The 26,514-nt window shown below is 39.9% G+C and overlaps 2 protein-coding genes across 2 annotated transcripts in view; one reads left to right on the top strand and one right to left on the bottom strand.

Moving 5' to 3' along the window:
• usta (uronyl 2-sulfotransferase a) overlaps positions 1 to 12,923 on the top strand; it is a 51,744-nt gene extending 38,821 nt beyond the window's left edge. The window contains exons 4-8 of the mRNA XM_035678371.1: positions 3,127 to 3,206; positions 3,339 to 3,492; positions 10,474 to 10,571; positions 10,719 to 10,876; positions 11,000 to 12,923. Of these exons, the coding sequence (XP_035534264.1) occupies positions 3,127 to 3,206; positions 3,339 to 3,492; positions 10,474 to 10,571; positions 10,719 to 10,876; positions 11,000 to 11,292 (783 nt within the window). The 3' untranslated portion in view covers positions 11,293 to 12,923. The remainder of the gene's footprint in view (positions 1 to 3,126; positions 3,207 to 3,338; positions 3,493 to 10,473; positions 10,572 to 10,718; positions 10,877 to 10,999) is intronic.
• A 1,955-nt stretch (positions 12,924 to 14,878) lies between these two features.
• Positions 14,879 to 25,709, bottom strand: slc22a16 (solute carrier family 22 member 16). The gene is made up of 8 exons (XM_035678370.1): positions 25,558 to 25,709; positions 24,295 to 24,771; positions 23,144 to 23,261; positions 20,804 to 21,362; positions 19,746 to 19,873; positions 17,279 to 17,388; positions 16,960 to 17,059; positions 14,879 to 16,760 (listed from the first exon to the last, which is right to left on the bottom strand). Exons 1-8 carry the CDS (start codon positions 25,599 to 25,601, stop codon positions 16,566 to 16,568), a joined length of 1,731 nt encoding a protein of 576 aa, XP_035534263.1. The 5' UTR covers positions 25,602 to 25,709; the 3' UTR covers positions 14,879 to 16,565.
• Between the last annotated feature and the right edge of the window lie 805 nt (positions 25,710 to 26,514).

Genomic DNA, 26,514 nt, shown 5'->3' on the forward strand with positions numbered 1-26,514 from the left:
CCTCACATCAAGGGTCTTTCAAACTGAAAATAAGAAAAAAGAAAGATTTTCTCTAATTGGCAGTCTTATCTGGGGGTAAAAATTCCCCACCTTGCATCAAATGCCAAAAACGTGGAGTTAATTGATGACTGAAAGTATTACAGAACCACTGGTACAAACATATTTGTTCTTAAGTGGCTTTACATTGACATCATCCTGTTTGACTGTACAGTTTAAAATATAATATAGTTCTAAATGTATCATATAGCCTGACAATATCATTCTTCATTTGGCTATTGATAGGGATTACTTAACATTAAGGTGTAGGTCGCTGTCTCTATTACAATGTCTGATAATGCAACTATCACCTATTATGGCACGTATTCTTTTGTCTATCACCATGGTGGAGACTTCCCCTTGACCCCCTCCCATTGCTGTTATTGATTGCCTCACTTTTCATGTCCAACCACTTCTTGATTTCAGCAACAGTACAACCCTAAGTTGACACAGTGTTAACAGCACTCATTATTTTTTCTGACTCCTTAGCTTTAGCAGGTCCTTTACTTCCACTGCTGACGCTGTTAAAAATGATAGACTTTCCTTTGTTGATGTCTGAGAGCAGGACTTCAATCTCCAAGCTTGTAAAGTTCTTCTTCTTACTCTTCTATACCACTTTCATAAAGGAACTTACTCACACATGGGGCAGGCCGTTCAGCCTTATATGGTATAATTGGGGCATTAGTTAAATTTTCAATTCTCATGAACGCACTCTCCATTGTGCACAGGTGGAATTCATCATTTTTACGCAGGTGATTTACACAGAAATCTGAAGTTAAACATTTATCTATAGATTACATGGCACACTCGTACGAGTCCACCATGCGGAAAAAAAGTAAGAGAAGTTTAAGATAAGAATATGAAAAGGTTCTTACATGAGGCCCAATGATTCATCTGCATATATAGAATGTCATTTGATGTGCAGCACTGTGGAAGAGCTTTTTAGTCATCACTGTCGGCGTGACTGTAGGGATGGCAATTTTAGTCAGTCCACCACTTTGGTACTGACTGAAATACTTCAATTTACTACAATTGGATGGATTGCCATACATTCTTTTTTACAGATATTAACCCCTCAAGATGAATTGTAACTTTGGTGAACCCCTGACTTTTCATTTAGTGCTATCATCTGGTTCTAATTTGTCCATTGTTTCTGATTTTGTGTCCAGTGCTAATAAGCAAATGTTCGCATGCTAGCATGTTAAACTAAGATGGTACCTGCTACATTATACCTGCTAAACATCAGCATATTAACATTGTCATTGTGAGCATGTTAGGATACTGATATTAGAATTTAGCTCAAAGCGCTACTGTGCAGTTCAGCTTCAGAAACTAAGCAGAAGCTGAACTGGTTTTAGGCTGAAGAACCCATTTCTGGGTGCCTGTGTAGGCAATCCTACACACAGTTTTCATTCGGGATCTTCAAGCGCAGCAACTTCTGGAACGACAGGGTTATTTGAGAGCTATTGTAATTTTCCAATCACAGCTGCTGTTGAAGCCTTCTCCTCTGTTTGTCCACGTGTATACCTCCAGTTTTGTTTTGTCCTTGGCCTGTGTGTTACTGTCTGGACAGCAGAGGGACTCATTGGATTCCCCATGTGCAGTGTTCAGCTGTTGTTAATTTTTCACTTGTGCTTACATCTTTAAACTTCCACTTGTGAACTAATAAAGTATAAGTATGTTTTTACTTTTCCTTGTGCTTGTATAGCTCGGCCTTTAAACTTTTTCAATCACCTGCCTTGCCTCTCGCCAAAAATCTTACATTTTGTATCTCCATATTCACTTAAAACCAATGGCCACACAGACAGGGACGAAGCACACACCCACCACCTTGGAGATCTGGTTTCAGTTCACAGTAGCAGTTCCCCCTGAATTGGTTGTGTCTTTCATTTAGCACAATTTGTGGTTTATGGTGGGAAGCCAGTGAGGGATCAAGTCATTTTCTCTGCAATACTGACCCCTCCTCATTGGTTGAGGGACCTGCAACATGGTGCGAAAGGATGCTGGGAAGTTGATACTTTTGATTGTAAGGTTTATGTATTGTAACTCAACAACAACAAGTGGGGAAAAACAAGTTACAGTATGTTCAGTAAATTATAATAAATCTTGAATCTTACACTCGAACACCACCCATACTGTACTTGCCAAGGTGATGACTAGCCAGCCATGACTTTGGGTCATTATTATGTGTTTTTATTATTTTGAAATTAGACATATTATATGCTCCAGTTCTGCAGAGACATAACTTGTATAGTCACTAATTTCTTATATGCGTGACTGGGATAACTGGATCTCACATACAGAATTATTCCAGTATGGAGCCATTTATGTAAGGAATGACTAAGAATTAAGTTTCAGTTGCATGGCCTTCAGTCAAAGAGCTCATGCAAGGGATCTGCACTGTATATGGCACTACTATGATAGTTTGTTTTGGCTACTGTGAGCCTCTCTTCATGGAAACCTAGAAAGCCTTTGGGATGTTTTTTAATCTTTCATAGCGGCGGAGGAATAAGAAACTTGGAATAGTTGCCTTAAAAATGTTGGCTTATGACTGAGGAGAAACTAGATCTATGGTGATGGATATTGTTAGATGAAGAAAACAATGATATTACTTTGTTAAGCTGTGCAGTCAAGGCGAAGGTTAAAACTGTGGTGAGGTCAGTCTGTACTGGAAGATTCTGCAAATCATATCAAGTTGGATAAATACACAGCCAAAGTGCATTTCATAAATGGTTATGTGTTCAAACATTAAATCATTTGGAATGGGAATTTTTGGTTTTGTTTAACAGTACATGAAGATGCTGTTTGTTTTTTTGTCTGCATTTAGTTTATTAGAAAGCCTTTAGCAATGCAAGGTGCACCCGGTCTCTGTTTTAAGTCTCTGTGCAGTGTCAGGAGCTTGCATATGCTTTTGGTTATCGTCTATTAACGTAATAATTGCTTGATTTCTACCATGACGTTATGCACTTGCACTGGATTAGATCTCCACTCATCTCAGATGATTTCCCATATTTATGGAAGATACTGTGTTTAACACTCAAAATGTAATGTGAGACACATTAAATTGACTGTGTGTGGGTTTTTTTTCAGGTGGATCTCATGAAGAACATCAGTAATATCCCTCAGCCATTCCTCTATACACGGCATGTTCACTTCCTCAACTTTACCAGGTACAGTAGTGCACAAATGTACAATGATGTTTAAACACAGCATTTGGAAATACAATAAAAACAGTTTGTTGCTCCAGAGTTGCAGTTCTAATAAAATAGGTCTTAACTTCCTTTTTTATTTCTCTTTGTAAGGTTCAGGATAGAGCAGCCTGTCTATATCAACATAATCCGGGACCCCATCAACCGGTTCCTCTCCAACTACTTCTTCCGTCGCTTTGGTGACTGGAGGGGTGAGCAGAACCACCTCATCCGCACTCCAGGGATGAAGGATGATGAGAGATACCTGGTGAGACCTTATGTTTCAGACAATAGATGTGTGTCTGATATTGAGGATTCATTTCTCACTCAAAATCCTGCTATACAATGTCCATTTTTGAAACACAGATTGTCTGGATGTCGTTGCTTTCAGCTTTGCACTGAGCCTAATGGTGTCTTGACATTTTTAATGGTCTTGGAATTTAAACTTGCCATAAGTGTCTATTGATATCCCTCTGTTAATTGCTTAATACATAGATGTAAATGTGAGCTGCACCACATTTCATTGAGGAGAACTACTTTTGTGTCTTTGCTCTAGTCTCACAGTGCAGTCATGCGTACTGTAGGGTCTGTTGATTAATTAGCTTTAGTTTTGTGGCCAAAGCTTTGCACCTGCCTTGGAGAATACTAGCAGTAATAGAAAGTAAAGAGAAAGACACAAATGAGCTCTTGGTTATGCAACAGTCCCTTAAAGTAATGACAAATACATTATAGTACATGTATACATAGTACATATACAACATACACATACATTTTTATATTCATGATTTTTATCAAATCTGATTTTGTTTTTCATATTTCATAATAAATAATAATAAAACAATCAAATAATACAATACAGAGCTCCTATATTTAAACTGGCGTCAGAGAGAGTACCACATTTGGCTACCATGCTGCCCAGATGCCTAATTTTAGAATTTATAACTGTATTATTTAAAGAGTCAAACAAATACTGAAGCTTTTAGTCGTCTTCCCCTCTATCTGCCTTTCATCTCAATCCCAGTGCCCACAAGCCCATTTACTCTCATATGGACATTAACTAAATCAATGCCACGGATGTTTATGGTTTGAAATACTAATGCGTTTGCAGTATTTGACAGAGCTGCACTGTTATTTTATGAGTCACTGGCTTGCCAATAACAGTGCTTTAAATCTGTATCTGTTTTGGTTCCACGCCAGCTGGTTTCATATCCTGAAGCTCAGTTGAGACATGAACTGAAATGTCATATACTAATTTCTTATTCTGGTATGACCTTGAAATACTAATTATAGAGGCTTTTTAGCTAAGAAGTGTTGTACACAGAAACAGTAATGATACTAATGTTATATAATACACTGATAATCTTCTGCAAAAGATAAGGTAACAAGAAAATAATCCTACTGACATTCATTTTTTTATCACTAGTGATTTATGCATCGATTGATTCTTTCTTTCATTAAATTAATGTTACATAGCATAGCTGTCAGCCAGATGGTTGTTTTCTTGTGTTTGAGATCTGTTTGTTGTTATCTTGAGACATTAACTTCCTAAATGTTAAAACATAAGCAACAGAGCATTTCTCCAACATAGAAAATATATTAAAACCACATACTTTTCTCTTTGAAGATGTTCGACACGTGGTGGTGCCGGAGGGATGGAAGGAAAATTGAAAGGCCACTGCAGACTGATGCTAACCCAATATTTAAATCTGATTATGACTCCAATTAGAGACTTGATTTAGTATAACCACATCAGGAACTCTGCATCCTACATCTGCCTTAGAGGGGTGTTTACCCCGTAGCACCATACTAAAGGCAATGCATGTCATACTTTACAGTGCAGTACATGCCATTTGGAGTCTTACTTTAATTTTCAAGTTGCCACTTTTTAATCTCTGTGTGAGTTTTACACTGTGGAGGAGCTACTTAATGGCATACACTGCAGCATAGTTAGCAGTGAAGTTATGGGTCTGATGTGAGGTTGGAACTCCCCGTAAGGAAGACAAACAGCTACATTTGGCATCAGGGGAGTAGGTCGGCAAAAACAACATATTTTGGCCATAAAAGTAGGTGGAAACAATGATTATATCAATACTTGTTCAAGATTTTATGGCACATCAATATCCAGGCACAAACACAGGTACACTGCTAGTTATTCCTCCATACTGTCAGGGACCCTGAGAGCTCAGAAGGCCATACTGAAAGGCTAACATGAGGAGTGAATGTCATTCTGCCTTGAATCTGACTGGGTGTAATTAAGTATTGCACTGCTTTCCCTGGAGTTTTGGACCATGTGAGTTGAGTTATTAAAGTATGCAGACCACGGGGGCCCCTTGCTACAGTTAAAGGGGAGGTGGAGGCTATGTTGCTGTAGACTGGCTTACCTGGTTCTGTGTGTGTGCATGTGCGTGTGTGCCTGTGTGTGTGTCTGTGTGTGTGTATTTACACTCCTGCACTTATGAGAACCAAGAGTCAGGGTTAGCAGGGTTTAAAACTGACTAAAACTTTCCAAAGGGATGACATTTTGTTGGTGCCCACTTCTTTGGAGCAACTTTATTAGAATACAGCATGTGATGTTTTGCCTTGAGTCACTAAAGTGTATTCTTAATATTGACCTCTTCCCCATTTCTTTGTATTCAACTTGAGTCACTCTCTGGAAATGTATAGAAGTGAGATTTAGAGGGATACTCCCTGCATATATATTACTGTATTGGCATAGAGCAAGCAATATTTTCTGTTCTTGTTTCGCTTTGCTTTGCTTTCTTCTCTTACTGCTTTACATTGCTGTTGTTGGTTGTCCTTTTTACTGACTGCGCTCATTAGCAACAACAACCTACCTTAACAATTCAGCAAAAACACCTCAAGGTTTTGAGCTAAATCATATCTATATATGCTGCAAGCATATGCCACACTAGCACCTGTATAATGCTGAAGACTGCAGCTATACACACCACAAAATGTGCTGAACCTCACTGAAAATCCAATTACAGGCCCAGGTAGGAGTTTAGGAATCAACAGAGTCACAGACAGACACAGGCTGATGTGTAATAGCTATACATATTATTTGTTAAGAAAGGATTTGATGTTTTAGGTAAAACTAAGATTAAGATTAGGGTCAAGGATTAAGATTTAAAGCCAGTGGCTGGTTATGGGCAGAGCCTAGATTCAGCTCCTTGATTTAGTTGGAGCAGCTGTCTAATTTTATATAGTGGGGGGGGGGGGGGGTTGGAGAGGACTAATGGAGCTCCACCTGACAAAAACAATGACACTGCAGTACTGATTCTCAATAACAATTTGATTCAATGTTGATATCCAAAATAAGGCTTAATATAAAGCTTTGGTGTGTTTTTGTAGAGAGTTTAGGTTCAGATTTGAGGCCAGGGGATGAATGTCCTCACAAGTATAGCCTTTCAAATATCTGTATGTGTGTCAGCGTGAATTCACTGCTATGTCAACACTCGGGGTTCAGACTAGTCTTGGATATATCCCCTGCCTGGTGTGCATTAGCCCTGCCTGCCCTATGCTGGGTCTATATGAGAGGTGTCAATGAAAGAACACTGTCAGTTTGCTAGCCGGGGCTGAGGGAACCTGATGCACGTGTTACTGAGACATTCCTGTGGTTGGCTTGGATTTTCCGTCAGTCCCCACACCCCTTTTTACACACACATACACTACACTATACCAGGGCATGCACTGGACACTTGAACGTACACACACATGGGATTGAGCACATGCATGGACTGTTATTTAAGTTAAATTATTATCTTAAATTTAGAATGAAGTGGGTTTTAAAAAAGCCAGGTCAGATTGATTTTGTGGAAAATGAGGAATATAATGGGAGCAATAGAGAGTGATTAATCAGGCAGCCCTACCACAAAGTAGGCCTACAGTGTGTACATATGCTTGTGTTCACACACCTGTAAGTATGCATGCAAACACATGCAAAATGTCTGCTGAACCCGAAAAGCACAAGACTAGTTCTCCCACATCAGCAATACTGATCTCATCAGGACAGTTTCCCACGGCAAGTGAGGATCATCTGCTGTCAGTTGGTCTGACATTTACAATGACATGTACACACTTTCACACAAATACAAAGAAGGGCATATGGCATAATGAAAGAGGCTTTACTGGCATCCATCATGCCCTGGCATGCCTTGACACTAGAAACTGTAAGGTGGTGTATCTGTCACAGGGTTGATTGCCTAAGGTGAAACCGAGACATGAAGTTTACTTGTCACGTCTATCAGGTGTTATGTAAGTGGCTTTTTAAGATGTTGAAAAGTATCTTTGTGTCATTATGTATAGATCTCTGTGATTGTCAATTTACATGACAGTTTCTGTATTGCCAGGCATAATCTGGCATGCTAAAAAGTTAAAGTAAAACAAATGCTAAGTATTATTAGTTCAAATCAGCTGTAATTAATATTTTTTATTAAAAATGGTCCCATGATTGTATGTGATAGATGTCACAGTTTCTCAGCTCTACAGAGCTTTTTAGCATCTTTCACGCTGCCTGTATACAAAAACCAACTGTATGCTACCTGCTCAGCACCAGAGACAGTGACTAGCTGGTGGAGTATTTAGCAGATTTCAGTCAGATATTTCGTAAATGTTTCTCCGTATGTGCCGGATGTGTCAGTAACAAGCTGTAATCACAACACTAACATATTTTCACCCTTGATCTGTTGATCTGTTAAATGTGTCAGCAACAGTTAGTTTACGCTGCCCTCAAGTGGCAAAAAAATCAGTTTTAATCTGAGTTGACCCAGGTGAATCACTCCCATGCTCCCTGATGGAAATTTAGAGTCAGATTGTCCCATGGGAAAGGTTTACATAATCAATTACTACTGATTTAATTCATGCATACATTCCATTCAGTAAAACAGGAGGCCTTTGTAGAGATTAAGGTCTATTTTGCTACAGTTTCTGTGACTGCTCAGTTGGCCTAATCCACAGCGAGAATAGGAACAATGAACCTGAGTGTGCGCACAGGAGCTCTCTTCGAAATACTAATGGGTTCTCTAAAGAGAGTGCATGTGTGTGTGTATATATTTGATTGTGCACAGTTGTATATAAATGAGTTGTGGCTGGATTCCCAGAGGTCCCCTAAATGTTGAGGGTCCTGTATCAAGTGTCGGAGCAAAGCGGAGGAGGGACTTCCTGGCAATGAGCCATGTATGTCGTGGAATTGCGTCACACGTTTCACTTCCTGTCCCCCTTTTTCTGTTTCTTTGTCTCTGGCTCTTACTTGCGTTTTCTCACTTCTTTTTTCTAATTTAGCTCATAATGAATTTCTTGGGAGCTTTTGCGCTGTGCTGCATTTAGGCTAATTGTAGAAAAGACCTGTCTAGAGTCCAGTCCCAGTATTTTATCAGCATGGCAAGCGTGAGTGAAATGTAACTGTGGTTATAGTTTTTCACAAAGAATATGCTGCCAAAATCTTATTGAGAAAACACTTGTCACTGATAGGAAAATGTAGACTGCAGGGCAAGGGGACGTACTCATGATTAATAACAATGGTTGTACTGACACTGTCATTCTTTGAAACACAAGAACAACAACAAATGATTCTAGAAATTATGAATCAAAGAAAAGCAGGGCAAACTTATCACAAGTCCGGACACGACCCGTACTCTAACAATGGTGCAGTGCTGAACTGTTTTCTTCCTCTGGGGTTTTGTTGTGGTTTCTTTGAAGAGCTTTCCAGTGGTTTGCTTCACTGATCACCAATAAGTCCTGTTCCCAGCACATAGTGCAGTTCAGTCATAAAGTTCAAACAAACCCTACAGCCGCTTGATGAATCAGAGACACAATCATACCACAGTATTCAGTTACGAGGAAGAAATAACCGACCAAGTGCATAATTTATGTCATCCCAGTTTATAGACTTCTGTGCAGGCCTTCACTCTCTTCCTGTTGTGGCTGCATTGTTAGAATCTGAGAAAGATCAATCTGTAGAGTTATCAGATTTGTGATGTGCTAGTTCAATTTGTCCTTTACTTTTTGCTGTGAACTAAAAAAAAATCTTTCTATGCTACATGTAAACATGTAGCCAAAAATACAGCAGAACATGGCTAACTGTAACTTTAACCTGTGTAACTGTCTGAAAGTCACACTCATACCTGCTCATACACTATTTTTTTTGCCTTCATCCATGTTAACACCCTTGTCGGTTAGGTGTTTTTCACAGCTCAGTCACTTGGTTCCCAGTGTTCACCTGCAGGCCCCCTCACATCTCTCCCTCAATAGCAGTCTGCATCCTCTGGGAAGGTCTGGGCCTCTGGTCCTGTCTGACCCAACCTAATCTCTGTGATGGAGCATGTTGGCCTCAGTGTTGGCTTTGACAAACTGCTCTGTTTAAATCAGCCATTACCAACTTATCAGAGTATAAATCTTAAAGGCAAGTCTTGACGCAATCATTTCACTTTCAATTCTGCCTCCATGTTTAGATCCCATACTCTTTTATACAACGAGCCTGTCAACACCTTTTGTCTCATGCATGTGGTCTGGTGCTACCGTATAACGTGTTTGAGCACGTGTGTGTGAGAGACAGGGTCATGCTTCGTGGTGTGTTTTGTTGCTCTGGACTTGTTGCCATCCATAAGGCTTACGTCACCTGACATGGATTTGACCGCTAGTTCCACAGCACTTAGTAGCTGGCCAGCTTCACTCCTGCATGTGTGTTTTTAATCTTTCCTCTGTATTTTTCCTTTCATTATTTAATAGCTCCCACATTTACACAAGGGGTCTTTTAAAGTTCGCAACTCTGACTGAAACACTTTATTTCTGACTTAGAAGACCTGAAATTTTTTAAGTTCATCCCCGCTAGATCACTGCATAATGGCAAACAATCGTTTCTATCTGATTTATGCAGTTAGATCATAGTAATTCTGCTTTATATTACATCAAAGTCTTTTTCAGGTGAGCATGAATCCATACACAGAATCTCAATAGATAAAAAGGAAACGTATGTTTTATTACTTGACACCTCAGCCTCTGAGAGCTGCTGAGGTGAAGAGGCAGAGCTTATCTGTTTGCTCAGGATGTTGTTTTGCAAAGCAGTTTCAGTTCGGATGATGACTATCAGTGAGTGTGAGTTCACAGCAGTGCTGGTGAAGGGCCCCCTCAAGTGGTGAAAAAACATCATTACAATTCTGGTTGAGTTTCATTGACTGCAAGTGGAATGAAAATGATTAAGGAATGGGTACTGTAAAATTAAAATGATTGTTGTGTGTTTGTCTGCTTTCAGGATATCAATGTGTGCATTCTAGAGAATTACCCTGAGTGCTCCAACCCCAGAGTTTTCTACATCATTCCCTACTTCTGCGGACAGCATCCTCAGTGCAGGTATCAACACACTCAGGTTTAATGACAAATCATTTTGATTTTTGATTGGTTTTAGACACTGTTTCTAGTCATGTAAGGCTGCTCTGTTACTGTCTTTGTTTTTCTGTCTCTTACTCTTCTCTTACTCTCTTCTTCTCCCTTCACCAGGGAGCCAGGAGTATGGGCTCTGGAGAGGGCCAAACAGAATGTGCTGGAGAACTACCTTATTGTTGGTATCCTGGAGGAGCTGGAGGATGTTCTCCTGCTGTTGGAGAGGCTCTTACCTCATTACTTTACTGGAGTACTCAACATCTACAAGAGCCCTGGTAGGTGCATGTTAGTAGATCACATTTGATAGCTGTTATATTTCTTAAAAAAAATGGTGTATATTGTAGCCTGATTCACTGATGTATTCCTGTCAAGTTGACATCCTCTTTGTCTTTCTGCAGACTATAGGAAGATGGGGAACATGACAGGCACAGTACGTAAACATACACCCACTCTAGAGGCCCTACAGGTGCTGTACCACCGAATGCGCTACGAGTATGAGTTCTACAACTTCATCCGTGACCAATTCCACCTCATGAAGAAAAAAATTGGCCTGAAGTCTGTCTCCCAACCCACCGCCTACTCACCTGCTTTTCTTCGAGAGCTGGCCCTCCGGACCCCAGAGCCCCTGGATGAAGATGAGGAGCTAGACACAGACCTGGAGGATGCCAACAGCTGGCTGGTCCATTCCTAAGCTGTTTGATGAACAGTGGATATAGCCAAAAAAGCTGATTGGCTAGAAGGCTGGAGATAGCTGGAGGCAGCCTGAGGGCAAAGGGGAGCGTTCCCCGTCTTTCAGCATTCCTCAAAGTGAGGTGTGTTCAGGGGTGTGCGGATCCTGACGCTCATGTTTGTACGGGCTCTTGTTTTCCATCTGCAATAGACTCCTATCATGACAGTCTCAGCACTGAGGACTATAGGAGTTGAGTTATTGGAAGGACAAAAGGCTCTATTTAAAAATTGACTAAAGACAATGGGAAATCATGTTTTCAGCTCACTTTTGCGTGACTCGAGTTTTGCTTAATTTGAGCTTGTCTTTAGGTTTGTTTCTGTAAAAAAAAATCCATCATTGCTTTAATCTCCAGGAGAGATTAGCACAAGATGTGGATAGCTAAATGTGTTTGGAAATATTCTAAATGTTGGTCGCTGGGGTGTTTACTGTAGGAGAGGATTTCAGAGACATTGCCCAAGTAAGAGGTTCATACTTTATGAAAGGGTCAATGTCCTAAAAGCTGGAATGGGAAATGGTATCCATAAATTAAAAAAAAGTACCAAAACCCTTTTTTGTATATTAGTTGTTTAGGACTGTTGTAAGTGCCAAACCTCACTAAGAGTTCCATTAACTGACAGGAACCTCTGTGCACAGCTGGTGGAGTTGTGACGTAGTCAAGTCAGTTGTTATAATATTGATTTATAACATTTTGTTTAATTTGTAAGATATTATTAGGTATAAATGAGGGTTAAACGGTAAGCACTCAATTATGAATTCAGAGAATTCCAACTGTGTGTGCATGAACGATTGAGTTTGACCAAACCAGCGGTGTATTTTAGCATAGATTGATTGTTTGGATAAGGTCATTTGTTGAGAATATAGGCTGGGTTTAGAGTCAAACACTAAAAAAAGCATTCATGGAGCGTCATTTGTTTAATCCAAAGTTGAAAAGATTGAGTTTGCCAAATACCAATGTTTCTACTGCGATGCATTACAAAACTGTATTATACTGCACTTTCTCTGAGGTGACTTGTCCTGAAATTCTGCAGCAAAATGAGGGATTTGGTCACAAAACTGGATACTGATTTGCCTTCAATTTCACGTAGGATTACGTTACTGTTTAAGGGTTTGTTTTCCCATTCAAAAATATTATCATGTAAGTGTGAAGTGTTACCAATGCCAGCTAACACTAATTTCTAATTCTCCAGCAGCTATTCAGAGTGCATGTTTTTCATCACTCATGTAAAAACCAGCCAGAGAACAGTAACCATAAGCTAACATGTAACTGTCATCTACACATTTCACTCTACCATCCTTATATCCATTGTCTGTACCTTTTCATTGTCCTGGTTTGTGTTCAGTGTTTCCTTTTTTGCCAGTTTTAATTTATTATTTTTTATTCATTTGCATTCCAGATAAGATTCTCAGGAAGGAAAAAAACTGTTTGATAACTTAATCATTTGTATCTTTGGTCTCTGGTGGCTATGAAACAATTCTTGGCATATTAAGGGTGTCTAGAATGGGTTTATATCAACAGCTAAAAACTGGTTAACAACAACTAATGCAGTCCATCATTTTACAGTCTTCAAAATAAATGTCCTCTAACTATTGCAGCTATTGTCTCTGCTTTACTTTCTTTTTTTTGGTGTGAAAAAAGTGTATTAAGAAGTTTGTTGTGGCTTTTTCACCCCATCAGGAATGCTGCAGCCTGCCTCAATTCTCCCATGCTGCTACACATTTCAGATTGATAGGCAGCTACTAACAGAGCAGCCTCCAGATCATGGTCCACGCCATCAGCCTTTGTTTTTACCACATAGGTCTCTCTTCCCTGCAGCAGCCTGTCCATCACTCCACTCAACCTCGACATATCTTCTTTCTGTCTCCCCTGTTTGTGAAATTTCCTCCCCAGCTCCAGTCAGGGTAACACTGCTAAGAAAAAGTAGGGAACACGTCATGTTCCACTCACACACCTGTGTTCCTTCTCTATTTGCACTTTACCTTGGTCATGTAGCAAAATTTATACATACTGTAAGACTCTTAATGCAGTTTTGATGATACATGCTGTGTTGACACAGGAGTGTTGCTTAAATCTTTTACCTTAGTAGTGTTGCATCATTGCTGCAGTTCCTTCCTATTGATTACTTGTATACTTTGCAGCTGCTAAAACTTTTTCCAGCCACTGTGACTTACTCTGACTAAAAGCAACAAGATGCATGACATGTACAGTCAAATACATCAACATAAAATTATTCTATAGTCTGATTACAGAAAAGTAGAAGAAAATAAGTAAAGATTGGTTACTGGTTATAAAAAAAGCACCTCTGCAAGAAGCAGTCTGCCTTGATTTAGAGCAACTGTATGAAAGAAATATTTGAACACAAGCAATACAACCTAATATATGATCATATAACTATATACAGACATCGTTTGACATTCAATTATTTGAAATAAAAATAATTAACAAACCGTTGGATTACTGTTCAAATGCTGAAGACAAGCCATATTCAGCTTGATGTAACTCACAGCCATGACCAGCAAATGGTGTCCTCTTTCCATTTTTGCTGGAACAAATACAGTTTGGAGTCAGTACACTGTGTTAATATTCTGTTGATACTGAAACCCAGTGTTTTTGTATTTCTAAAAAATCTCCTAAAACCCATAATAATAATAATTTAATGATAGGATAACATTGGAAGTTGGGGGAAACTTAAAAATATCTGAACAGGAGTCGCACATTGTGTGTGTTAGTAGAGGTCAGAAGGACACATAATAGCATAGTGCATCTAATGGTCCATAATTTACTGACATTGGTTTGTAGCCCCTGTTCCAACCTTTCTCATATGTCTTTATTATAGTAGAAAGACTGATACAATTTACCACCACCTTCTATACTTATGAGGACCCTTATTGAAAACATCCCCTAGCCCTTTACCCTCAATCCTGACTTTCTAAAAAAGTCTACAGCTCCATTTGACCCTCACAAAGATAAAACTGCAAGAGCACACACGCAGAGAAGGGGAATTCCTGACAAAATCTTCTCTCCATGCTGTCCAATAATAACCACACAGTATTCAGGGTATCAGTATCATGACAGAAGTGGAAGTTCACATTAGCAGCCTGTCTGTTAAGGTTTATGTGAAGTGCATAACGTTTAGCTTTTCCATCCACACAAACACACACACATGCACACACACACACATATATATACTGGTCATGCATCTGCAGAGTTTTCTTCTCCAAAGTTGAACACAGAGGGTTTGTTTATATGCTGGGTGGTGCAGAAGGAGCTGGCATTGGCAGTGGGGACCTCCTCTCCACCGGCGAATAGGAAGCTGTTAGTGTCGGTGGGCTGTTCTCAGACCTGCTCTATATTCCCCGTATGACAAAAATAGATTCCCTACTTTCCCAGCACCAGGTTGAACCCTCCAGTTTGATAGACAGAGAGAGAGGAAGAGGGAGATTGCTTTTAACTTGCAAAGGTGCACATTTATGAAATAGAACTGTGGTTGTTATAGTAGATGCATAAAAACACTTAATTTAAAAGTGTATTATAGCCATGAAGACGTCAACAACTTCAACATCTTATTTATTTTTGCGCAATGAAATAAAAATAATACTAACAAAAAATCAATCCATACGAAAAAAACAACAACATACTGTTGATTGTAAATCTGTCCAGAATTAAATACTGAGTCCTTTTACCCCACCTGGTGATTAAATGTCTTCACTGTTAGGATACCAGTTGATTGTCATGATTTTTTGATCTCCTTTAGATTAAAGCACCATACTATGGTTTGATATGAAACAAAAACATGCTAGTAGTACACTACAACATTGCAAGCAGGTCAATACATCTCCACACTGTTGTGCTTCATTCCTGCCTTTGGTCCAAACATCTGGAGATCACGTCTTACTACATACATTTCCTTCAGTATGTCCAGCATCTAGATTGTATACACTGAATAAGCACGTAGAAAACTGGGACACCAACTACTGTACTTACCAATGCACACATGCACACACACACACACAAACATTAGATACAAAGTTAAAGCTAAGCAATGGCATCTTAAACAAGATGGATACTGTCAAACTGAGTGTAAAAGTAAACGGTATGTTTAGGATCATTTCACAGTGATATCCAAAAGAGGATGCCCTGAGATTGACAAAAGAAAAAGTTGAAAATTATAAAAAATATAAAAAAATGGCACTTCATATTAGAAAAAATCATTATATTGTTTAGATCCTGGAAATGATATGTATTACACGTGTTTAGAATAACATCTGTACACCTTAATACTATATGCACAGCCATGATCTGCACTTATGATTGATTGATTAGATGTTTCAGAGAGGTAACTCAATCACAGTACAGAAATTGACTGTTGTGTCACTATACTTACGGTAACTTCCTCTTTTTAAAGGATAATTCCAGATTATTACAATTTGGGTCTTATTTTTGTAGTTTTGGCTTTGCAGTTAATTGCTGAGATCTGAGATCACAATTTCTGGTTCAACTTTGACCCACTGTGCACAATAATACACACTGTTCCTGTGTGATTTATTACTGACATTTCTGGTGTGCTACAGTTCCTTTGAGTTCCAAATAAAGCTGTTTTGATAATTTGGCTAAACAGTTGGCTTGTTTACAACACCTAACTGCTGGTGTTTCTTGCCCTATCAGACTTGTGTTATAGCTACCATGCTTCCAGATCTCAGAAATTACTGTAGTGAGTTTAAAGTTATTAGTTAACTAATAAAAATAATGGGCAAAACTTCAAAAATACGACTGAAGTTGTCACAAACTGAAATGATCCTTTATTATACTATATGTTTCCTGGGTCTTGGACACCCACAACTGGACACACACAATATACACACACATACCACATATGATTTTCTCTGTCATTGAATTCAACTGGCCACTGTGATTGCACTACATCTGTGACTGATTGTTACATAACTGAGATCTGTATGCACGCATGAGGCTTTGTGTAATGTCTGAAGACCTTTAAAGAAGAGTGAAAAGAACTGTTGGTCTCTCTACAGAACAAAATGTCAACAAACACGTCATTTCAACAAGGTCTTTAAAAAGCTTGTTGTTGTTTTTTTTCATTTTCTTCCAACAATCCAATAAATCAATGAAGCTAATATGTCAGTTTTTGGCAGCCATCACCTCCTCTCTTTTCCTTCATTTTTCTTTCCATTTGCTTCTCTTTGTGCATCTTTCTCTCTCTCTTCCAGCAGTGTATAACTCAAGCCTTGGCTTCATGTTGATTCATCTCCAACCCGTCCTCGGCATCTTTATTGCCCAGGGCTGAGTTCTTCTTGCTGGGCTCTCGTCCCAGAGCTTCAGCCTCTTCCAATGTGGTTGTCAGAGGTCTGCCTAGGGTCTCAGGCAACAACAACGTCAGCACTCCGATAATGAATGCCAGGATTCCTACGATGAGCTACACAGGGGTGGTGATGAACAAAGGAAAAAATTAATTACCGAAAATTTGTTTTGTTGCCAGGATACCCAAGTAGACAAACTTTGACAAAGAGGAACAAGGTGCAAAGGTGAAAGAATGGAACAGGTAATAACCGGTAATTAAACATTAAATAATAGCTGTTGTTCTGAGAGAACCAGCCAGAAGAGAACATGTATACCTGAGGTAGGTAGACCCAGACCTCAGCCAGGTACACACAGAAGGGGGCCACCACACTGCCAACACGGCACATCATACTGCCACTACCCACTGCCAGAGACCTGGGGGGATATCATACACATGGTCAGCAACATATGAAGAGACAGATTTAGTGTCTTCAGGGTACAGACATGAGGCATACTGCCACAGATATGAACAAATATAAATTACTGTAAACTGAAAAGCAACATTACTTTATGATCAAAAAGTGTATCAGATCTGTAGCTGTGCATAAAACAATAGCTGTACGGGGCGTATGAGTTTTGATTGTTTGCTCTTACCTGATGATGGTTGGGTAAAGCTCACAGGTGTACAGGTAGATGAGACCAAAGGCAATGGCGATGGCAAACTTCCCTGTCATACTGAGAGCTATGGCCAGTACCTGAATGTCCTGTGGAAAAGGGGTGGGGGTGTGGGGGTGAAGATAAGTATATACATTGTATAAACAGTAAGTTAAGTTTGTAAATGAACCTTTAACTTGTAGATTATATTACTAAATTCATCAAACAAATATACACCTGACCTTTCACCTTCAGCCTTTTCATCAGACCACTGATTGCATTAAAAGTCTTAAACAGCAGCACAGACTCTCTTACAGCACTCCATTGATGTGTGAACTGAAGTTCATGCTGACTTGATTAAATTCTATCCATGTAATCTGATAAACTGAAGGAATGGTTGCTCTCTCAGTGACTCTACTGTTAATTTACTTACATACTTACTGTTATTGTGGCATGGTAAGCACTTGTTATACACCATATACACATCTATGAATGGGACTTGCAACTGGACACTGTGTGTGAATGTTATCGTGTACTACATGTGCATGTGGAAAATGTTCTTGGAAAGTGAGCTGTGACGCAAATGAGCTGTTGCACTGAGTCGAACAATCCCAGTATTTTTGCTTGTACTGATGTTTGGAATTAACATGTTCTTTATTATTTTAATCTTTTATCTATCAATGAATTCCTGTTAAGCAGTCAGTGCCCTTTCTGAGCCTGAATACTGGCAATTCATTCATGGTCATTTCAGTTCCAAGTGGACAGTGGTGGCAGGAGTCATCTGTATTGGCCAAATTTTAACAATTTTAACAAAATACAGATAAGGCTAAGTTAAACCACTGAAATAAGTATAAATATTACTGTAACTCCCTCACTAAGTACAGCACAGTGTAGCTATGCAGACAAACATAGCATTCAAAAGAAAGCGCACTCAGATTAGCCATGATAAAAAGGTAGACTGTTAGCAGTGCTTTCTGAGACAGGACAAGGTTTTGACTGCAAGGATTGCATTACAAATCTTCCATAACCTATGAAGAAACTTGCTTAGCAAGTCGAGCCCAGAACAGAAGAGCACATTGTGCAAAGATGTATTGAAAGATCTACAGAATCTATGGGAAGCAAAGGTAAATACTTTCAACAGTGATGAATTAGATTATCTAAACATAAAATAAAGTCCAAAAAGTTAACAACATATGGGGAGAGTTAGTAGCAGTAGTTAGTTTTAGTCATTTTTAGTGGTACTGATAGATATATTCTACCATGTTACCTTTGCACAGGGCCAAGCTCGCCTTTTCCTCAAGTCTTCATGATAAGCAAAGCTAACAGGCTTCTGGCTATCTACCTCTCTGCAGGGAAAGTAAAGAAGCCTATTTCTTAGAATTCCAGAAAATATAAATCATATGAACGCATACAGTATGTGGAGGAGATAACAAGACACCCAGTAGCAAAACACATACAGCATAATACACTGCTAAAATACTGTACAGCTTTTACAATGTATCTATCAGGAGAGCGAAGCAACTAAGAGGGAAGGAAAGGAGGAAGAGGGAAGATAAGATAAGGTATCCTTCTCATAATACTAAAGATTACCAAGCTAGCTGGGCAGACTGGATAACAAAAGAATGTGAGTGTCTGTAGGTCCTGTGACTAAGAAACAAGTTCATGTATTCTACTTAGTCATTAAATTCAGAACACTTCTATCCACTGGGAATGCCTCCATACTCAGTTATGACTCTCCATCTCCTCTGTTTCCATACTGCTCATTTTCAGCTCACGTTTGCTGACCGTGTGGCTTTCAGTGTCAAAGGTCATATTTACTTAGACATTACACACCAGCTGTTTGCCAACCCAACCATAAACAAAACTAATTTGGGTCAGAACACACACGCATTAGGAACTGCATATGCCGTATATTAGGGATCAGTAACAGTGGCCCAATGGTCCGGGGTAATATCAGGACAGTAAACTCAAGAGCTAACGGTCCAGACAGATTGTGTCAGTGCAGAAAATACTTTAAAAATAGCCCTGTATTACCTTGCCCCTGACACACGACTCCCCAGCGACTAACAGTCACATCTTGTTGACAGCAGCGTCACTGTCACATGTGTAATGCTCCAAATTTGAGTTGAAAACATTTAAGTAATAAAATCTAAAGATGATTGTGAGAACAATAAAATGAGCCGTCTTTGCAGGATAATCGTTCTGTTGGACTGAACATCATTATTTTTGTGTCATCGGGCCAATTCCTCTGAGTTTGGGGTCAAATAAGTATAAATGATAGAATTCTTGTCAGAAGAAAAGATGAATTTTGTTATGGGGCCACTAAAAATTGTGTTGAGTCAGCACATAACCCCAAAGAAATAATAGTGTGAAAAAAGTGGTTTTGTAATATTTAAGATTCAAGAATACCTAAATATCCTAAATGTATACACATACTCTCCCTCCCGCACACACTCCCAGTACGTACAGCAGGTACCACAATGATGAGCATACAAGCGATCCCAGCCAGGAGCAGAGCTGGGGCACAAGTCTTCTTCCGCCCAATCCGGTCCATTGCAAAACAGCCAACCATATAGGAGGGGAGCTCCACTAAACCTGGAAACAGCCAAACACAGCACTCTCGGTCAGACGTTATCGTGGCACTGACACACTGACACCGAGACATTCCATCTAGGGGTCATAAATAACTGGCCTCCCAAATGTGCTCTACTGAATGTCTCCAAATGAAATAAGTAGGGATTATAAATGTTACCAGTGGACATAAAGAGAAGCACATTCAATTATAAAGAGGAAGTAAATGTAATGTAAATACTGCATATCATCTGCTGATTCCCAGACATAACTAGTATCAAACGTAGCATTTAAAATGTACATTTGTGAGAAATAATAGTCTTAAAGTTTATACTGGGAAATGTGCCATAGAAAACCCAATGCTTTCAAAACAGCATTACATGAGCAGTACATCGGTTCTTGATTTGTTTAACAAAAAAATGTTTATTACAGTACAAATCTTATTTCCTTTATTAGATGAAAAACCACAGGGAAACTATTTAGCTCGCAGAAGGAGGGCTGTAGTTTTTCTTAATTGCTCACAGGCTAATTTGACCTGCTATGTGACCAAAAACAGAGCAGTAAACAAAGCCAAACTGGAGAACAGAAAAGATCTCACCGCCTTCGCCAGTGACACAATGTTCCCTGAACTAACACACAACACTAGACAGACATAATATTTTGTAGTGTACAGAACAATTATTTTTTTTTAAATAGCATACTGCTCAATTTAGTTAACAGGCCCAGGCCTGTTAACTAAATAAGACTATCTGAGTGGCCGATTTGTTTACATGGAAATCTGTTATTAGCAGTTGTCAACAGTTGCCAAATCCATCTACACACACAGTTATACCTATGACCTAAGTAGGATGTTGTTGTGTAACAAGACACACACAAAGCTAGATGTTACAATTGTATAGTTTTGCGATATCAATATTTTTCATGCTCATTCACACTCACCAGCCAATCACTTACCAGCAAGGAAGAGGTTAATGTACTGGTTTCCTCCTAGGTTGACTGAGCCTAAAGAGAACACGTAGTAGCCCAAGCTGCCGATGAACCAGATGGCCCACACTGTGCACGTACGGCCCGCCATCCTCCAGCTGCCGAACAGGTCCAGGATGGATAGCTTCTTTTCGGACTGCAATGGCCGCTCCTCTGACTCCCCCAGCAGAGCTCTGCCATTCTCCCTCTCCTCTGGCTCCAGGAGCTCCTCCACCTTCAGCCTGTAATCAAGACCATTGAAGCGGGCTATTGCATCCAACAGGGTCTGAGCGTCCTTGTAACGCCTCTTGGCCATCAAGTAAAAGGGCGTCTCGGGGAACTTCCAGCAGAAGAACAGGAACGGCGAGGTGCACGTGGAGAGTATGATCTGGTAGATCCACCAGACCCGCACCAGATAACCAGTCAGAGCCACCACCATGATGCCGACGGCAAAGGCTGCATGCACGTGCATAGAGGTCCATGTTCGTACCTTGATGCCAGTGAACTCTGTGACATAGACAAACACCACCACGAGGTAGCCACTGGACACCTGCCAAAAGCAAAGGGAAAGGAGGGACACAGATAAAAGGATGAAACCGGAAGCAGGATTGGAAGACACAGTAAGGACAAAAATTGAGAGAGAGAGATGGAGAGAGGAAGGAAGGAAGGAAGGAAAACACAAGAGATGGAAGATTCAAAAATGGAAAAGGATGAGATACAAGGAATTGAAATATGTACAAGAATATGCTAAATACATAAAACAAAGAATTTCAACACATATTTTTAATATACACATGAATGCAAAGTGCTTCTTATTTAAGGGTTTTAAATGGTGCTATATATGTATATTTATGTAAAGCTTGCTAACATCATACCAAGTCAGACTGTAAGACTTAATAGAGAGATAATGCACTCTCTCTACTTTCTGCAACTTACAGGTAAACATGTTGTTGTCAGACCTTTGTGTGATACATATGGCAGTAATCACACTTTAAGTCCCTGCTTATAAGACTCTGCACTGTGTTAAGTGTGGCTCCGCTGTATGAGCGTACCCTATCTGACTGATTCTATGTGAAAAACAACAGCTGTAGCTGAGGAGGACTGGGGGGATGGTAGAAGACGGAGAGCAGTGAAACAGTGGACAGACTGTAGGGGAGTCTTTCAGCACAACTTTACTGCCATGCGGACTTGAAACAATAATGACTCCCTTCCTTTGCCTTGTAAACATGTTTTTTTATGCACATTTTATTTAGTGCTCTGTACACAGAAAGACAAATGTGCATACACGTGAACATACAAAGAACCACTAAAGACACTCTATAACTTCACCTGCTCTACTACGGTTTATCTCAAACAGTCCTTATCGTTGCCTGCTTTTAACATTGTGGTCTGGAAATTTCAGACTGTTGCACCAACTGAGGTTAACCCGTATGGGTCCTGGTTTTATTTTTGAGACATAAAGTTTTTCTAGGTTTTACAAAGACATCAACTCAACTCAGATATAAATGTAAATATCATATTCATATATTTATATATACACATATCTATGCTCGTAAAAAACAGATCCTTCCCTTAACATCTCTATAAATGTACGTTTTCTTTCTTGATGATGAAAAATGTGAGCAATTGTGATCTAATTTCTGCTAATTTCTTGCATTCCCTTGATTTATATGAATGTAAATTATTTTTTCTACGCTATTATAAGACAGTTGCTACTTGACCTTATTTGGGTTGCTAACTAAAACAACCTACATGTAGCAACTTACTACCTGTGCAGAAGAGGGCAGAAATATAGTAGATATACAGTTAAAGTTACACAGTTATATTTATATTCTTATTATGCACAGTTGGAGCAAACATCTTGCGTTGGTTTGTATGTTGGCTTGGCTGCAATATGACTAACAGGAGGTGGCTCCTGATGTATTCGTAGAGAACATTAGCGATTGGCTGAGAGATTGTTTTGCAGAAAAAACCTAGAGAAACTGGACACATAATCAACCTGGAGAAGCATGCTTGTTTACAAGCCGAAATGGAAAATAAGGCACCTCCCTTGTCCTATACTGGGCAAGTGTTAATAACAGAGACCTTTTTCAAAATGACTCACATTAGCGTTAGTGTCGTCAATTTCACACTGGTGGATTACCTTTAATAAGTTAGAGGTCTCAGGGACACCTACCTACTTTCTTTTTTGGTATGCTCTCTCTAGTTAAAATTTTATTCCACATTAATAATTTCCCTAATTCAAGCAACCATGCTATGCAAGAATACACTTGGATACACAACTGCACACAGTACAGAAGCACACACAGCAGATACACACACTGAACTCACCATGGCAAGGAGGAAGCGAAGCACCACAAAGAAATAGTAGTTTCCAGAAAACGCTACAGATACCCCAAGCACAAACTGGCAGAGGCTGGTGAACATCAGAATTTTCACACGACCAACCCTGGAGGAGAGAGACACCCATACAGGTAGAGAAAGACAGATAGAGAGATAAAAAGAAATAAGGTGGTGTTCAGGTAAGCAATGCATTAAATAAAAGATGATTTAATTGTTGTGTTGAAAGTTGTGTTGGGTATCACTAGACCAATATTATGATGTAGGCATTGCACGGCATATATAAGGTATCTGAATACAAGTTGTAGACAAGAATAGTATGTTCTTTGTATGGGCCATTAAAGTTCTGCAATAAAATGTTAGCTGTGATGTTAGCAACTTTTTGTAGTAAAGCAATACAGCTAATTTTCTGTGGGTCAAGGTAAGCTAATGTCTTGCACAAATATTCTCGAGTTCTGTGTTTAGAGCAAGAAAACAGAACACAGTATATAAACATGAGAGTGAACTTTGACCTCAACATTAAAGAGATGCTCCACAACCCCTTTGCCTGCTCAATGTACCTCACGGCTACTAACAGGCGAAACTTGACCTCACAATGTGAGGACCAAGACTTTGACAATGTCCAGCTCATAAAAGCATTCGACCATTAGTCATGGTGGATAAGACTATGTATAAAATGTGTAAGAGCAGATACAGTGAGATAGATGATGATTAACTCGTCCATACTAACCATCAGCACTTAATCCTTCTCTTTTAACTCTGCTAGTGGGATCCATTTATAAGATATGAGGTTGCAAAGCAAGTGTACCCTCCAGTACATGAGACTAAAGTCCTACTTCTAAATGCTGACCCCTTCAGTCTTGGCTCGGTTAGATCACCTGATCTGTCCAAAGTGTGCCCAGGCACCTATTGCTTTCCTGCCACTCTCGTCTCTTCCTCCTCCCTTTCTTCCATCCCTCATGAAGAGAGATCATTTACTCTTCCTACCTGACTGTCATTCTAGTCATCCCTTTCCCTCACCTCCGTGCTTATGAGGCCACCGCGAGTGTATGTATCATACATCAACCACTGAGCAAGAGAGAGAATACATGTTTGTACACAGTACCCACCCCATCCTCCCCCATCCTGCAGCCCCTGCTTACCTGTCAGCAATGTCCCCAAACACCAGCGCTCCGATCAGCACCCCCAGCATGAAGGTGGGCTGGCACAGCTTGGCCAGCCACTCTCTCTCACACACCAAGTCCCAGTCCGTCACAATGCTTTGATGAACTTCAGTGTGGTCGTAAACAAAGGTCCCACTGCAGGCTCTCACTGTTTTGTTGCCATCAAAGTCGTATGTAAAGTCTTTTGGGTCAATGCGCAGGGCGCTGCGGCACCGGCTGAGCTCCCACTGTTGGCCCTCAGCCGTCCTCACCACCAAGGGCCCAGTCCCCGACTTGAAGACCGGCAGGATTTCTTCCAGACTGGATACCGTCAGGTTGCCGTACAGGACATCTGTGATGTTGCTGGGCACGCTGCAAACAAAGTTTGGTGTCTCTACTAAGAAGACAGAGGCCAGGTAGTGGATCCCGCAGGATACAGCCTGGAAGATTGCTGCAAAGTACAGACATGCCTGAAATCTGGAGAGAAAGAAAGTGCCTTAAAAATATGCTGACACCAGAGCTGAAGAGAAGATGAGTGGTTTGGGAGCAGTCCTTTAGGTCTTCCATTTAATGGATAACTGCTGGGGTCATCTTACAAATCATCCTTTGATGACTAATCCTGTTGTACTGTATAAAGTTTGCCCAGATGTTGCAGTGATTAGTTAAAAAAAAGTCAACATCACAAGAGATTTGACAGTATTTAAAGTAAGCTGGACTGATTTAAAATATCTCACATTTCAACATATAACCTACATTTTCTTGAACCTATTCATTTACCTTATGCTTTGAATCAAGTTGAATGAATTCAGCACGTTATTACTTTAAAGGGGGAAATCAGAAACATTTGCTGAAAGTTACATTCTGGCACTTATTAATGCACTTCAGAAAGATTTATAATTGCGTTAGTTCTTCTAACAACTGAAATACAAAAAAAAAAAGTTTTTTTTCAAAAATATATAGACAGAGGACACAAAAGTTCCTCTGAGTGGAGACTCGGTAAGCATTGACATGTGGTAGAAATTTTTGTTTACCCAAAAGCATTGTGCACAACTCATGAAATGGAATGGGATGCGCTCTTTCGGTCTTTTTTTGGTGTTTGCTTTCAAAAACGCATTTGCAACATGGAATAAAAATAACTTCAGACGTTGAGAAGTTACAATTCCAAAGCACCAACTGGCTGCTGATACCCCCGAACTCATTCACAGAACAAAGCAAACATGCCAACTTACTAAGTCTGGATAGAGTAAAACATGCTTTTGATACCTTTTGAAATGTCCGAGCTCATCGAATATTCTCTCTACGGTCATTTTTTCTGACGGTGAGTTTGTGCGTCGAGGCTCCCGGTGCGTCTCTCTCCCCGGCGGGCAGCGGATCCTGAGCGCTTCCACACCAAATTATAAACTGTGGCTTCACGGAGCGGAGTGAGGGTAGGAGGGGCGCACAGTCTCACACACACATATACAAACACACGCACACACACACACACATACGAGCGCTTTTGGCTGGAGATGTTTTGGAACGTGACAGAGAATGGTCGCTGTAAACATAATGAAGTTGTGTTTGTTGCTGTAATTTTATTATTTTCTTTATATACCCAATGTCAACCCTTTGAATAAGATAGACTTAATTGTTTGGGCCTAAATCATCTCTGAGCAGACACTAATGGACCCTTGATTACATCACACATTCTCCTACCATGAAGCAATCACATACAGTGTTTCTTCAGGAGCAGTCAGGTTGTTATGGCTCAGTACACTTTCACATGTAGCTCTAAGTACAGTGATGCAGACAGTATCAGTCTGGAGGCACAAGTGTTTATTCTGTGGTAAATACTCTGCCCTTGCATAACCTCCACAAGCGTAAAACTGGGCCTCTGACAACATGGAGCCGAATTTCTTCTAAGGTTTTATTCCGGTCAGGATCAACATTTTCAAAAGAACACTGAAACAAACAGCTGCTGTAAACATGTCTGGTGTTTACAACTGAAGCGTAGTGGTAATGAGCTGCTGAGTTCATAATCACCAGGGTCATATAGTCAGTCTCTAAACCAACAACATGCTGCTTATAGAGGAGGGTGCATGAATACTATACCCTACAAGAGGAGTTTTTACATCTTTACCTTTAAAACTCAGAGGTCCAAACCATAAAGGATATTGTACATTTAATTAAACTTCTTCTTGATAACTGTACATAAATAAACCAGGGACTCTGAGTCAGCGT

Source organism: Morone saxatilis, unplaced genomic scaffold, assembly GCF_004916995.1.
Source record: "Morone saxatilis isolate NCDOM2014 unplaced genomic scaffold, NCSU_SB_2.0 Contig7, whole genome shotgun sequence".
In the NCBI taxonomy this organism is placed as follows: domain Eukaryota; kingdom Metazoa; phylum Chordata; class Actinopteri; family Moronidae; genus Morone; species Morone saxatilis.

What these genes read in the sequence shown, in the direction of transcription:
- slc22a16 (XM_035678370.1), bottom strand. Translation starts at nt 25,601, where the DNA reads ATGACCGTAGAGAGAATATTCGATGAGCTCGGACATTTCAAAAG. An exon ending in TTTGGGGACATTGCTGACAG is followed by an intron (nt 23,262 to 24,294) that starts GTAAGCAGGGGC and finishes TCTCTCCTCCAG; the next exon opens with GGTTGGTCGTGTGAAAATTC. An exon ending in TCATCATTGTGGTACCTGCT is followed by an intron (nt 17,389 to 19,745) that starts GTACGTACTGGG and finishes CCTTTTCCACAG; the next exon opens with GACATTCAGGTACTGGCCAT.